This window comes from Chelonoidis abingdonii, chromosome 1, assembly GCF_003597395.2.
Source record: "Chelonoidis abingdonii isolate Lonesome George chromosome 1, CheloAbing_2.0, whole genome shotgun sequence".
In the NCBI taxonomy this organism is placed as follows: Eukaryota; Metazoa; Chordata; order Testudines; family Testudinidae; genus Chelonoidis; species Chelonoidis abingdonii.
The window spans coordinates 98189859-98205399 of record NC_133769.1 but is presented as its reverse complement, the minus strand read 5'-3'; the positions used below and the strand labels follow the sequence as shown (position 1 = coordinate 98205399).

At 45.0% G+C, this 15541-nt stretch overlaps 1 protein-coding gene across 1 annotated transcript in view; it reads right to left on the bottom strand.

Moving 5' to 3' along the window:
• The window catches only part of ENTHD1 (ENTH domain containing 1), a 60834-nt gene that overhangs the window by 24462 nt on the left and 20831 nt on the right, over positions 1-15541 (bottom strand). The window contains 1 exon segment of the mRNA XM_032788060.2: positions 15136-15251. Coding sequence (XP_032643951.1) covers positions 15136-15251 — 116 coding nt within the window.

Sequence of the window (15541 nt, the reverse complement as noted above, 5' to 3'; positions counted from 1 at the left end):
ATTTGTAACTGAACTGGTGGGGTGACACTGCTGTAAGTACCAATGCAGCAGTGTGTCCACATTAGCCATTCTGTTCTGGTTGCAGTTTTGCCCTGCAAACACCCTTGTGCTCTGTTAAATAGTTGTGGTTGCATTGCCCTCTGGATTTTTTATCACACAGTTCCCTACTTGGCAGTCTGAAGAAGTGGATTCTGGGAGTTATTACAAGGACTCCAGAAGCTCCTCTATTATACACAAAGTTGCAGGCCAGCTGCAACACCAAAACAAATTGACATAGGTACACTATAAAAACCAATAGAGATCCTATCTTCGAAGTTCATAAGTGCATCTCGCTGGGACTCCAATTTTCCTTTCCAGGATCTTGTAAAGGGGTAAATGGCTATGAGGCAGCAAGAGTAGGAGGTAATCCAATAAGTAGTGGTATCCTGATTTAAAATGTTGTACTGTTCAGGGATTGCAGGCATACGTGTAACAGCTAGTTGTTGCATCAGTACTTCACTTATGCTTGAGCCCTGATGTAATAGTTGAAAATTTCCCTTTGGAACTGTCTGTCCTCTATTTGCATTTCTCCCTCCTTCTGAAATTAGCACTGCATCATTTCCCTGTTGTCCTGTCTGAAACCTTCCTATGTCTCAAAGGTCATTTATTTTATGTCCTCAAATTTAGAGGTGTAGTCCAAGGGGGGAGGGATAGATCAGTGGTTTGAGTATTGCCCTGCTAAACCCAGGGTTGTGAGTTCAATCCTTGAGGAGGCCACTTAAGGATCTAAGGCAAAATCATTACTTAGTCCTGCTAGTGAAGCTAGGGGCTGGACTCAATGACTTTTCAGGGTCCCTTCCAGTTCTATAAGATAGATATATCTCTCTATATATATATATTTCTGTGCATGTCTAGTTCTTCCTTTTCCTGGACTTCAAGTCTGTCAGTCATTCCATCTCTGTGGGTCCAGTCTGCTTGCCCCAGGTCTGTTCTGGGATGACCCACAAAGGCCACTAAAATGAGAAATAAGAAATGAAAGAGTTAATAATCATAGCAAAAGAACATATCTCCCTTGATACAACAAGGAATGTGATCAAAAGTAACCATTCCATTTCAGTTTTGAATTCCAGTTCTTGGTCACAAGGCACTTTCTCCTTTGAGTAGAGCTGGTAGGAATGTATTATTAGAATTTACACACAACATTTATAAGGGTGAGTGAGGATACTAGATTAATGTGAGGATGGGAGATTGGCCAGGAGGTGGTCCCTCTAACTAGATTAACAAGGGAAAGAAAAGCAGTTTTTGTTTTCCCTGATGATATTCGAGAACCAGAACTGTGAATGAAGAAGTTGTCTGAGCTTCTGTAGGGGTGGAGGGAAATATGGAATGCCCCAAAATTTGATTGTAAGGCTAGAAGACTTATTTTGTGTAGGTTTTTGGACATAACTCCTGAATACAGGGGGGAAATCACATCTAAGATTAATCATATCTCCTCAAGATTTCAATCAGTGTATTTGATTTCTGAGCACTAGTGGGACAGACAGCATAATTAGTTCCCCTACTCTCATGGTCTGTAGTTATCTCTACTTCATTGTGTCATCAAAATATACCTAAGACTGATTTTCATGCATTAAACAGCAAGAAAAAATAAAATTTGAGTGCAGGTAGATACAAGCAGTAAACTGTGTATGGATTGAGAAATACGATGTCACATGAACAATTACACCAATATGCACTGTCTTGCAATAGTATCTTATTTTTAGACCTTTTTTGTTGTGATTTCTATGTTACTTTTGACTTTTTTTCTCCCCTCCTATCCATCATTTTGAATCTGGCAATGAGGCATGACATGACACAGCAAGCTACTATGCAAGCAGGGCTGGCGCTTCCATTTAGGCGACCACCAGGATTGAGGGGGGCAGCATTTTGCCACCCTTGGCGGCAATTCGGCAGCGGGGGGTCCTTCCGCGCTCTGGGTCTTTGGCGGCAATTCTGCTGCGGGTCCCTCACTCGATCTGGGACCCACTGCTGAAGTGCCCTGAAGACTGGGAGTGTGGAAGGACCCCCTGCCGCACCGGGAGCGTGGAAGGACCCCCCCGTAGGGCGCCAAAAACCCTGGCATCGCTCCTGTATGCAAGCTGAAACAGGCACTTCCACTCTGGACTCTGCAGTGGAAAGCAAGGGGCAACATTACTGAGGGACATGCTGACCCTGGTGGATTACAGGGGAACTGAACTGAGTGGGCTGAGGAGAGGGTCGATAACTATCGCTCATTCTGTAGGGGAGGAGAGAATGGAAGAGTTGGGGGGAGAGAGTAGGACACTTCCACCTTCATGTGAGGCATTATCCCCTAACCAAAATCACTAAGAACAGTATTCATAGGAACCTGGAAACCATTTTTCTGTCGTCAAGCCTACAAAATCCACCCCCATTGGTACATTTTACAATAAAAAGCTACATACCTGCTGTAGAGGGCATCTCTCCTTTTCTGCCTCCTGCAGAAATGGCTTAGGTATAGTCTACACCTCCAGCTCTGGATCCTGAGATTCCAGCAATGTGTCTGGAACCACCTTGCCTGGATCCTTGTCTTGCTGGTCCACCTGATTCACAGATCAAGTGCTTTCCTTTTTTCCATCACCATTGCTCTGCAAGAAACCTCTATGCTATCTAGAAGCACCTCAGACTATGTAGGAGAGCGAATGCTAAGGACTTAGTCCAGTTTGTTGTAAAAGGAGCACATTTTCCAGCATAAACCAGATCTATTGTAATTGTCCCAAGCCTTGTTCTTCTTGGACCTTCAGTCCCTTTGCCTTCTCTCAGTACTCTTTGCCACCCTGAGCAATACTCATCTTGGTACCAGTAGCTCACGTACCCAGTCATACATTAAAGTAGTGTTAAAGACTAGTTTCAGATGGTCCTGGATCACCTCATCGCCCCAGATGGCCACTAATGTCTGCACATTGGCTATCAAGCCAGCTGGTAGTATTCTCATACAATGGCTCCTTAGATACATGCCAATGATAGAATCAGAATAAAATCAGAGAGGCTGATCACTGTGAAAACAGCATGCAACTAGCTCCATGCTGTTTGTTGTGCTATTTGTATGCATAAGTATTTTCCAGCAAACTTATCTCCATTCTGAAAAAGTACAGAAAGCAGACCACACAAGCTGTATGAGCAGAGACCAATGCGCCGTGAGATGGTAGTGGGAGGAGTATTTGCACTGCTATGGCTATTATGCCAGTGATCTTCATCATCTGGTGATTAGCACCGCAAATTTCTCCAGTGTAGACAAGGCCTCTGTGAGGTACATTTGAAAGCTCTCTCCATGTTAAAAAGCACTAGAGATATAAGTACAAGACCAGAAACTAGGAACTCCTCAATTCTAATCTAGGATCTGGCAATGACAATGTGCAGCAAAGCTAGGGCCTAGTTCTCATTTACACTAAGGCCTTGGCTACACTGGCGCTTTACAGCGCTGCAACTTTCTCACTCATGGGTGTGAAAAAACACACCCCTGAGCCCAGCAAGTTACAGTGCTGCAAAGCCCCAGTGTAAACAGTGCCCCAGCGCTGGGAGCATGGCTCCCAGCGCTGCAAGCTAATCCCCACAGGGAGGTGGAGTGCAGTGCTGGGAGTGGCAGTGCTGGGAGAGCTCTCTCGCTGCGCTGGTGCTGCGACCACACTTGCACTTCAAAGCGCTGCTGCGAGAGAGCTCCTGCGGCAGCGCTGTGTAGTAAGAGGAGGCCCTGAGATAGAAACCTTGGTATCAGAGGCCTGGTATGAGGCCTAAGGCCTGAACAATGGTCAAGACTTTGCTAGCATAAAGCAAAGTTAAGCTGTGAGCCAGAGGCAGGCCCTGCTCACAGAAGCTGGCAAGGAAAGGGCTGATGCTGCAGAAAGAGACATACCTAAAAGGTACTGAATACCAGATATCAGAACATTCGCATACTTGTATACTCCACACAGATAACAAGGAACAGGCTAACCCCTCCCAATGACAGGGGCAAAACAGTAATATGATGGATAGAGTTGTTTTGTTCGAACCAATATGTACAAGGTGAGAGGTGGCACCTTACTACGTAGAGGGGTTGCACCTCATACATCAGGAGGTGATGTGTAACTTGTTTGTACCCTGGGGTGGTGTCTTTGTCCAGCCGAGGAGGCATATATTCGTAGTATGCCCTGAAATAGACTAAGAAATCTACGGGGAACTACTATTGTGCCCAATACGGCAATAAACCTGGCTGACGTGTCTTCGTACCTTACTAGACTCTGTGGTCATTGGGGGTTCTCTTCGGGTCTGCTGTGTCAGCTATCTGCGCAGAGCTAGGACAGCACACAGAGGGAACACACGCATGCAGCCGAGTGATATCAACATTGAACAGAGCAGAGCACCACACCGGTAGCATCTGACAACACGCTGTACGGCTGCAAGTGTAGCCATACCCTAAGACTGCTTGATGCAGTCCTGGAAGTGTGAAGAGGCTTTAAAGTTGAGTAAATTACACTTACGGCCATGTTAAGACCTCTTCACGCTGCCATGGTGGTGCAAAGCAGCCTTCATGTCAATGAGAATCAAGCACCTAGCCTCTCAGATTTCCCATCTGTACTATAAAGATACTACTACTTACAGTGGTCACCATTCAAAATTCAGCATTCATCTTCAGTCACCACAGTGCTGGAAATCATGGTAGTTCTCTATTCAGAAAACGGGAAATAAGTGCAGTATCTCCATCATCGTTGTTCACTATGCAGTACAGTATCTGATAAATGTTGACTTTTTAATGGCAACCACTGGGCCTCAGTGAGGTTTGATTAGTCGATGACAGTAACTTTAAACTGTAGAGTCCTACATAAGTGCTAAGCACTATTTTTAACTATGAAAGCGTGCAGCATAAGAAAAGAGAAAGCATGGATCTGAGTCTGAAAGTGCTGCTTTCCTAAATACCAGAGTGCTATGCATGGAAAACAGAATGGGTTGAAATATATATTTATGATAAGCCATTTTGAAAAATATATGCAAGCTTTGCCTGTGCTGACTTAGCAATCATGGAGATGAACCCTTTTCAATTTCTCTTTTGTAATCAGAGTATGTGCTTTCCTTTAGTACTGTAGATCACATACAATCCCTTACACAGCGCATGTGGGCATCACTAATGAGATTTACTGTTTATCCATGCCAAGTTTCATCATCCACTGTGAAAGCAGCTTGCTGAACAGAGGGAGAGCTGGACTGCGGTGAGTGCTGCTGACATTTAATAAGGGGAAGCTTGGCAGGGGGATGGTGGAATATTACCGTGCTATAATAATGCTTTTAAAATGAAAAATCTCATTTCCAAACCTCTTTGCAAAGCAGGGGGTACCATTTATAGAAAACTATTTGGGATGGGGAAGGAAGCAAATTAGTTACAGCAGGCCCTTGTAGAGCCTCCGAAATAATAGCCAGGAATAGGTGGGAAGAGACAGAGACAATACTGCATTCCACTTCATCATAAGATTCCATAAAATTTTGGGGCATATTCCCCTCCTCAGTGCACAGGGAATTTCATGCACTGGCCAGTGAATATGCCCCTGAGAACCATATAGTGTGCATTTGAAAAAAATGTCTTTGAACACAGAAATGGGTCCTCTGGGAGGGGACTTCCCCCTCCCGGGATTGTCTTTCTCTTTATTCCACCTCCTGTCACCACCCTTACATTCAGGGATGCAGTAATTCTCCCAGTGGTCAAGGGCTGAACACACCTCCTTTCAGGGTCTCTGTATTCACTTCTGTAAACACCAGTCAGAAGAGGCACCTGCTCCCGGCCCCTATGTAATTGATTTTAGAAGACAGAACAAGGATGAATTTGAATATATCAGAGTCCCAGGCCACCAGTGTCCCTTCTGCTTTCTCACAATTGAAGGAAATAGTGGAGGATTCATCCGCCTGATCTAAAAAGCAATGTCTCCTCAATGGTCCAAATGCGGAAAACCTTCCTCCCCTAGATCTCTGTCAAAAGACTCAGAGTAGGGTAGAAAGCACAGAATTCTTTCTAGAACAAGCAGTTTAATCAAGTGAAGTTGTAGTTCATAAAGCTACCAAATATACAAAGGTGTGTTAGTCTACATATTAATCAGATAGCCTCTTTGTGCAGAGACTAGCAATCAGATAATAAAATGTTACTAAGAAATAAAAGAGTATTTGCCCTGGAATACCCATGCACGTTGTGATAGACCCAGGCCAGTTGAGTACAGCAGAAGGCAAATATACTGGCCACTAGATTAACAGTTTTCTGTTCCCTGACTGACCAGAGCAGGGGCTGCTCCAGGCTAATGAGAACACCTGACTCTAATTAACCTGCAAAGAGTCAGGTGAGGCCATTAAGCTAATGTGACCACCTGACTCTAATTAAGGCCCCACTGATACTATAAAAAGGGCTCACTCCAGTCAGGCAGAGGAGAGCCAGGGAGCTAGAGGACAGGAAGTGTGGCTGAAGGGCTGGTTAATGAAGACACCCCCCAAGTCATTGTTAAAGGAGCCCTATGGTAAGGGTGAAGAAGGGAGAAGCAGGAGACCTGTGAGGAAGTGGCCCAGGGAAATGTAGCAACTCTGGCAGTGAAAGGGTGATTGCCAGTAGCTGCTATCATTAGGGTCTCTGGACCAGAACTCGGAGTAGAGGGTGGGCCTGGGTTCCCCCCAACCCACCACTATGGGAACATCTCCTAGGAGGGGAATTCAAGCCCCTGTCAGGACAGGAGGCTAAACTGTTCTGAAATAAGCCCCCAGGGACAACAGAGACTGTGGGAGTTCTCTCACCAACCTCCTTGCTGGCCTATGATGAAAAGGGCTCAGTAGGCTGTAACCCTGACCCTAAAGAGAGAACAGCTATGTGGACAGTCACAGTGAGCCACTGAGGCTAGCTTAAACTGCCTAGAAGCGCAGGACCCACGGGGGCAAGGTCAGAGCTCTGACACAATGTCTACAGGGATATAGTTATTTCTATTAATAAACTTAACAATGCAGTTTTCGAAGTTTTTTTTATAAGTGACCTTCCGAAACATGTTCCAGGTGGGCATCAGGTCTGCTGACTGATGGCCAGTTGCTAGAGCTAATTTAACCAGCAAGCATAATCCCACTTCCACGTGCTGGCTGGACTCATTCTAGGCCAGATTGGGATACTCTTACTCACACTAAATAGTTCCTAATTCCACTAGTCATCCCATTGATTTAAATGGAATTACTCATGGTGTAAAATGATATTAAATGTGAGTAAGGGTAAGGCACTCTGGATCTCTGTGAACATCTTCCTCCCAGCAGCAGTTTTACCGTGATGACCCTGTAGGATGTATCCTAACTGGTACTGGTCTCAGCTTTCGTCACTGTTTGCCGATCACAGAGAGGACCCAGGGAATGCCTTAAAGCAAAATGTCTGTGGCTTCCTATCATAGCAAAATGGAATATATCCAAAAACTTAGAAATATAAATAACATTTAAGAAATACTTCTTGATATTTCAACTTTACTACAGCTACATGTGTTTCTTAGCTCATTACATGGAAGCTGCCATTTTCTGCCTATAGGAAAAGAAGAAACAGGAAAAGCTATTTTTAGGTGTTTTGGAAGATATTTAAGAAAAGCTGTCAGGTAACAGTAGGGGGTGAGGGTTGTGTAAGTGTTTGGTTTAATGTAACTTGTATTTCTTTATTTTCATTGGTGGCAATTGCCGAGAGAGGGAACTTGGAACCCATTCCTTGAGAAATGGCATGCCTCTAATCTCTTCCCTTCCCTGCTTCTTCAACACAGTGATCACCACTCAGATTACTTCCCTACCAGAGAGGTCCCAAGGATGAGACAAGCACTTTGGGGTAGGGACTGCCTTTTTCTTCTGTGTTTGTACAGCACCTGCCACAATCAGGACCTGTTCCATGACTAGGGTTCTAGGTACCACTAATAATAATAATAAATCAGGCTGCAGGCTGGAATTTATTGCTGAGAATAGGTGGGATTTTGTTGGGACCTCTAATGTGGTCAAACCCCAGATTAAAATCAGGGTTGGGGTCAGAAGCCACAGCATGGATTGAACCAGAGTTGGACCCAGAAGTCACACCAGGGGTCAAAACTGGAGACAGAATTAGAAGTTACACCAAGGGTCAAGAAGCCAGAGTTGTTAACTGGAGCCAGGATGAAGGACAAAATAAAGGAACAAGACGAGGTAACAAAAAGGAGCAGGAACCAGGTGAGGAGCTATGAACATGATCTCAGGAGTCTGGTCAGCAGCAGGCCTAGCAGCTAGTCTCTCAGACAAAGGGTAAGGCAGGAACAGGAATCTTTATGCTAAGAGGTGTCCAATCAGCAGCCTGCTGCTTGTCAGGTGATGCTGCTGAGTTAGCAGGTGTAGCCCCTGTTGAAGGATATCAACTGGTTTCCTTGTCTGGCCTTGCAGGTTGGTGATGTAGGGGGTATGACTCTCTCTTGGCAACCCCGTGGGACTGGATTTGAGACCCATGATGCCTGACACTACTCCTCCCCCGCAGCTTCAAGGCTGGTCTCTAGGAGCCATGGGGTCAGGCTTTTCATGGTGATCCCTGTAGTTTTGCAGGGGCATGAACATGATGAGCTGGCTCCCAAGAGCATTTTTCGCACCCACATTCTTCCCAGTAGATCAAATAATACAGTGCTCGCTCACTCCTCTGCATATTTGGGAATCCAGGATGTCCCAAACTATGTACTCCTCATGGCCCTGTATTTGAACTGGGGGTGGGATCTGTGGCACCAGCAAGGAAACAGATCATTGAGAAGAGGTTTCAGGAGGGTTACATGAGATACCGGATGGATCTTCCAGGACTGAGGGAGTACTGCAATTCAAATGTCACTGGACTGATTTGTTGAAAGGTGTAAGGGCCTTTATTGATTATCCAATTTGTGCACAGATTGGTTGGTCTGTACGTATTTAGTGAACAGCCATACTTTTTGACCAAACGTCAGAGGTGGGAACTGTTTGTGGTATGTGTCAACATGATGTTTGTTAGCTATTCTGGCAGCTTCCGGATGCTCCTTTACTTTAGCCTGGGTGTTATGAATAGTCTGTACCAGATCTGAGGCAGCAAGAGCTGCTGTGGACCAGGGGAAAGAGGGACTGAACTGTGGATGAAAACCATAGCTGAGACAGAAGGGACTGAACTGGGGCAAAGCACACTGTGTTGTTATGAATGAATTTGGCTAACAGGAGTAACATAACCCATATTTTGTCAGTGGTTCAGGAAACAGTGTAGATACTATTCAAGTACCTGATTAACCCATTCTGATTGGCCATCCGAATGGGCATGATTGGAGGTGGATGTAAGCGAATGGACATCCATGACATGAAACACATCCTTCCAAATTCTGGATGTAAACTGAAAGCCTCAGTCTATGGTAAGATGATCAGGAAGGCCATGACAGTGAAAAAATGCATAATTAGGGGCTGTGCAGTAATTTCTACAGTTGGGAGGCATATGCCTGGTACAAAATGGGCCTTTTTGGGAAACTGATCCACTACTGTTGTGTCCTTCTGACTGGTAGTTCTGTTATGAAATCAAGGGTTTGATTTGACCAGGTTTGGCAAAGGGTTTCATACTGTATCAGGAAGACAAAAGGCTTGCTTCAAAAGATCTTAGTCCAAGCGCATGTGTCACAGAACCTGATGTAGGATCAGACATCATCCTGCACCTGTGGCCATCAGAATAAGCAGGCTACAAGTCTTGGATTGTCCAAAGTTAAGTTGGTTAAGCATTATTTATTCTTGACAAATCCATGCTGAATATTCCTTATAACCTTATTATCCTCCAGGTGCTTACAAACTGATTAATAATTTGCTCCAGGTACTAAAGTTAAGCTGACAGGACCTGGGGAATTATAGACCACCTTGTTCCCCTTTTAAAAGATAGGTATTATGTTGCCCTTTTCCAGTCTTCTGGGACCTGTCCCATACTCCACGAGTTCTCAAAGACAACTGCTAATGGCCCCAAGATTGCTTCAGCTAGTTCCTTAAGTACCCTAGGACGAATTTCATCAGGCCCTGATGACTTGAGTACATCTAAGTTATCTACATAATCTTTATCCTCAGAGGTGAAAGTAATTTAACGGATTTACTGGTACGCTGGAGTCCTGAGTGAAGGCGTGGCCTCAACCAGAAGAGGCGAGGCCTTTCAAGATTTAAAGGCCCTGGGGCTCCGTCTTTGGCTGGAAGCCCCAGAGCCTTTAAATCATCCCAGAGCTACCAGCTGCAGAGATGGCTGGGAGCCCTGGGGTCAATTAAAAGGCCTGGGGCTCCGGTCACCCCGGAACTCCAGGCCCTTTAAATCACCACGGGAACCCAGATGCTGAAGCTCCAGTGGGGATTTAAAGGGCCCGGGGATCCCTGCAGTGGCCGGAGCCCTGAACCTTTTAAATCACCACCGCGGAGGCCGGTCCAGTCCGGCACAGCATATTGACTCTTGCGGGTATGCCATACCGGACCAGACCGGCTTACTTTCACCTCTGTTTATCCTATTCTTTCACTGTTTTGGCCTGCATTCCTTCCCCCAGTTGTCAATATTAATTGTATTGAATATCTGGTCACAATTAAAGTTAAGATTCTGTCACGGGTATTTTTAGTAAAAGTCAGAGACAGGTCGTGGGCACTAAACAAAAATTCATGGAAGCCCATGACCTATCCCTGACTTTTACTAAAAATAGTCTGGGGGGCAGGGAGACAAACAGAACTCTGCTGGAGCTTGCAACTGCTCCTGTGGCAGGGGCTGAACTCTGCTGCTCCAGCCCCAGGGAGACTGACCTCACCCCAGACACAGCTCTGGCAGCCCTGGGACTGGCTGCCAGTCAGCTGTTCTGGAAGCCCTGGGGCTGGCTGCTGGCTAGCTGTTCCAGACCTGCTCTAGAAGAAGTCACAGAGGTCCCGAAAAGTTATGGAGTCTGTGACCTCCATGACAGAATCATATCCTTAGTCGTCATTAACCTTTTTAGTGAAGACTGAAGCAACATAGGCACTAAGCACTTAGCTTTCTTGATGTCATCAGTTATTAGTTCTCCTTCCCCACTACGTAGAGGACCTACACTTTTCTTTGTCTTTTTCTTGCTCCTAATATATTTAAATAAACTATTCTTATTGCCTTTTATATCCCTTGCCAGGTGCCCTAAGCTTTTTGATTTTGTTCCCACATACTTGTGCTGTTTTTTTGTACACCTCCTTATCGATTTGACCATGTTTCTACTTTTTGTAGGATTCCTTTTTGATTTTCAGGTCATTAAAGAGCTCCTGATGGAGTCATATTGATCACTTACTATTCTTCCTGTCTTCCTTTGCATCAGAATAGTTTGCAGTTGTGTCTTTACTATTGTCTCCTTGAGGAACTGCCAGCTCCCCTGAATTCCTTTTCCCCTTAGATTTTTTTCCCATGGGACCTTATCTACCAGTTCTCAGAGTTTGTTAAAGTTTGCTTTTTTTGAAGTCCATTATCCCTGTTCTCACTCCCTTTCCTTAGAATCATGAAATCTATCATTTCGTGATCAGTCACCCAAATTGACTTTCACTTTCAGATTCGCTACCAATTCCTCCCTGTTGGTCAGAAACAAGATAGATTTTACAAAGGAAATGGTGCAGTTTCTGTATGTGGGGTGGTGGTTTTTCTGGTTTCACAGGTCTGTGAGACAATCATAAATCATGATGCAGGGATACTGTGTGTGTGCACTTTGTTTCTTCGAAGATGTCCTGGTAGTCTCAGTATTTTACGGGGAGGCATGGTTTGTCATGAAGAATTGGTGTTTCTGGATCCAGTGGAGTTGCAGCCATGTGGGAGGGCCTGTGAGTTCTTCATTCGGGTTTCTCCAGCTTGGGTTCTAGGATTTCAGGTTCTTGAACTGGGAGAAGCTCAATGGGAAAGAGATAATGTGTTGCGACCACAGAAAATGGGAGTTATGTCAGAGTAGCCAGGTATCCCAAAATCAAGGTAAGATGCAGGACACTAATAAGAGTGAATTGTAGGACTTCCTGCTGTTCCCCAATCACAATTTTAAACTGGGCCCAACATCAGTGGGGACCTGTCTACTGTTTCTTCCCTATCTGGGATGTTTTGGGGTTTTACTGGAAGGCTGAGGACCTGAGCTATAGAGATCCATAAAATTATCCCCCACTCCCAAGTCAGTCGGGGTCCATTGCATGGAAAAGGCCTGTTTGTCCTGCAGGGTCTGCAACTGCAGAGGAATTGGTAGATGTAAGGAAGAATGATGGCCTCTCAGTTAACCAGAACCTTGGGATCTTTCAATGGTGGTGCACAGTCTCAAGACCCCAGCTGAGCCTGGGCCATAAGAATAGCCCTACTGGGTCAAACCAAAGGTCCATCTAGCCCAGTATCCTGTCTTCCAACAGTGGCTAGTGCCAGGTGCCCCAGAGGGAATGAACAGAACAGGTAATCATCAAGTGATCCATCCCCTGTCGCTCATTCCCAGCTTCTGGCAAACCGAGGCTAGGGACACCATTCCTGCCCATCCTGGCTAGTAGCCGTTGATGTACCTATTGTCCATAAATTTATGTAGTTCTTTTTTGAACCCTGTTATAGTCTTGGCCTTCACAACATCCTCTGGCATGGAGTTCCACAGGTTGACTGTGCGTTGTATGAAGAAATACTTCCTTTAATAGGCAGCAGGTTTAAAACAAATTAATTTCATTTGGCGACCCCTAGTTCTTGTGTTATGAGAAATAGTAAACAACACTTCCTTATCTACTTTCTCTACACCAGTCATGATTTTATAGACCTCAATCATATCTTCCCTTAGCCATCACTTTTCCAAGCTGAAAAGTCCCAGTCTTATTAATCTCTCCTCATCTGGAAGCCATTCCATACCCGTAATAATTTTTGTTGCCCTTTTCTGAACCTTTTCCAAGGCCTAATCTTTTCCCACTGTTGGGCTGGCAGAGATTTTGGCAGGGCACATGGATACCTCCGTCCTGCTTCTCCACAGTAGAAAAAGAGGTTTTTCTGTCTCCAGCACTCTTACTCACCCTGGGTTAAGTGGGACTGCACCACATCTATCTACATGGGTTCAACTAGGGCCAGACTTCCTTGAGTCTGAGGGATGAACATTGGGGAAGTGTGGAACATAGAGGGGGGCTTCCTGCATTCCATTATTTGTTCATGAATTCTGATGTCTATCCTGATACACAGGTCCATAAATGCCTCCAACCTGGTGGGAGAGTCTACCTGTGCAGGCTTGTCCTTTAATTTGTCACAGAGACTGAGCTGAAACTGATAGAGGTGTGTAACATCATTCCCCAGGCAATGTCTGTGGCCAAGCATCTAAACTGGGTGACGCAGGAAGGGGCCAACCCCAGTTTTGCCAAAGCTTGCATAAGGCAGTCTCTGCCATGCCAGCTTTATGCAGGTCATCAAAAGTAGTGGCAAACATTTGCAAGAAAGAATCCTATCTTGTCAGCACTGAGTGGTCCTTTCCATAGCATATTCCTGGGGCTGGAGCATAAATAGTCTGTGCTTGGTAATCAGCCTGCAAAACTTGCTACGGGTGCCATCATATCTCTCTGGTAATGGAACTCTGGGGTTGGTCACCCAAGCTGGTGTCATAAAGGGAGATAGGTGGGTACCTGCAGTTGTTCCAAGTGCTGCTACTTGTTCCCACACAGAGCAATTTTCCATTTGAAGATGCCATATTTGATCCCATAGTCTCTGTTTCGCAGCCTGGTGGACAGTAACCTGTTTCCACAGACTCTCAAGCCCCTGGAGCACTGGTGAGGCAGGAGTACCACTAACGTCCATACTCGCTCCAGGGGTTGATCAGCAAGTCCAGGAAGAGACTGAGAGGGTTTGAGTTAACTGTCAGGGCCCATAACATGGGTAGTCTGAGTTAATGGTCAGAGTCCAGAGTAGTGTTGGGGTCAGGAGTTACACCAAGGGTCACAGCTGGAGTCAGTTAGAAGCCATGCTAAGGATCAAACCAGAGCCAGAAGCACACTAAGAGTCAAGAAGCCAGAGTCAATAACTGGAGTTAGGATGAAGGAGCAGGGAAAGGAATAAGGTGAGAAACAGGAATAAGGAGTGGGAACCAGGTGAGGAAGCAGGAACTTAGTTTCAGGAGTCTGGTCAGCTGCAGGCCTAGTGACTAGCTGCTCAGACAAGGAGTGTGGGAACAGTAGGAAGCCTCATGCTAAAAAGTGTCCAATCAGCAGTGTACTGTTAGTCAGCTGATCCTGCTGAGTCAGTGGATATAGCCCATTTGTGGGGTTTCAGCTGCAGTTTCCTTATTTGACCTTGGAGTGCAATGGCACATAGGGTAAGGGTCTCACTTGTAAACCTTGTGGACTGGGTTCAAGAGCTGTGGTACCTTACAGTTCTACTGCTGGAATCAGGCTGTAGGAAGGGAAGGCAGAGCTGAGAATATGAGTGGAGTTTAGCGCTAAGGTCAGAGGTAAAGGATGCATGATCTGGTATAAGAATACTAAGCTGAAGAAGAAGAGAAGGGGGACAGATCAACTGCCTGATATTTCTCCAGGAGGGAGATTATCTTCTGAAATTCCTAGACACTATCTTCCAGTAAAATAAAGTAAAACAAGTTAGGTTCAAACAAAATTATGTTTACTTGAAAAAAATTGTATTTTAAATTTACCAAAAATTGGTATTCACAATCCAGTGTCTCCTGACTGATTTCAATGCAGACTAAGTTGCTCCCTGACCTAACTTCTACCTGTTAGCAAGATAATGGCATTCTTCATGGAGTTGTACCTTTCAAAATATTTAATGTCAATTTTAAGAAGACAGCTTTGATGTTCTTTTGATACAAAATTTTAAAAACAACACTGGAGTTTTCCTTTAAGATTGCTGGGAACATTCTCTTTGGGGGGCTTTATACAGACTTAGCAAGTCATGTCCAGTCTCTTTGTCCAGTCTCTTCCAACGGTTGGGCTAGAGTGGGGAGATGGTGGACAACATAATTCCCCTCACTCCAGCAGTATGAGGACCCACAAATCATAAACCTGGCTCTGAGATCACATCCTAATTTGGAAAACTCCAGTGTGTTTCTGACCTCTTCACTGCCATGGTAATAAATAACATAAGGATCAGAACAGACTGATTTAGGCATCCTTCAACCTCTCTCCTCCAACAGTAGCATCGTTCCCTATAGCATTTACCTCTGACTTCTTAGCAATGATTTGGGATGCCACCATTTCTTGGGCCATTGTTGCTTTCCCTGGTGACTGAAAAGGCTGGTTTTGCTGTGGTGCAGATGCTGCCTTAGGAAAGTGGTCTGTCAATGAAAGAAATATTTAAAAAAAAATTACTTTGGCAAAATAAAAAAATGAGTTTTACACAGGTGTTAAATTTTCTGGAGTTAATCGGGTGGAAAAATGCCTCTGAAGGCTCATTTGGTCCATTAACTGCAGTGCCACCTGCCAATGACTGGGACTGAATACTAACAGCTTTTATAACTTTATGATAATTGACAAACCCAGATGGATTCAAAATTCAGTGCGTCCCTCCTATTCTTACCTACTGCCTTCTGTGTTATATCCAGTGTGTAAAACTTGCCTTCTTTTA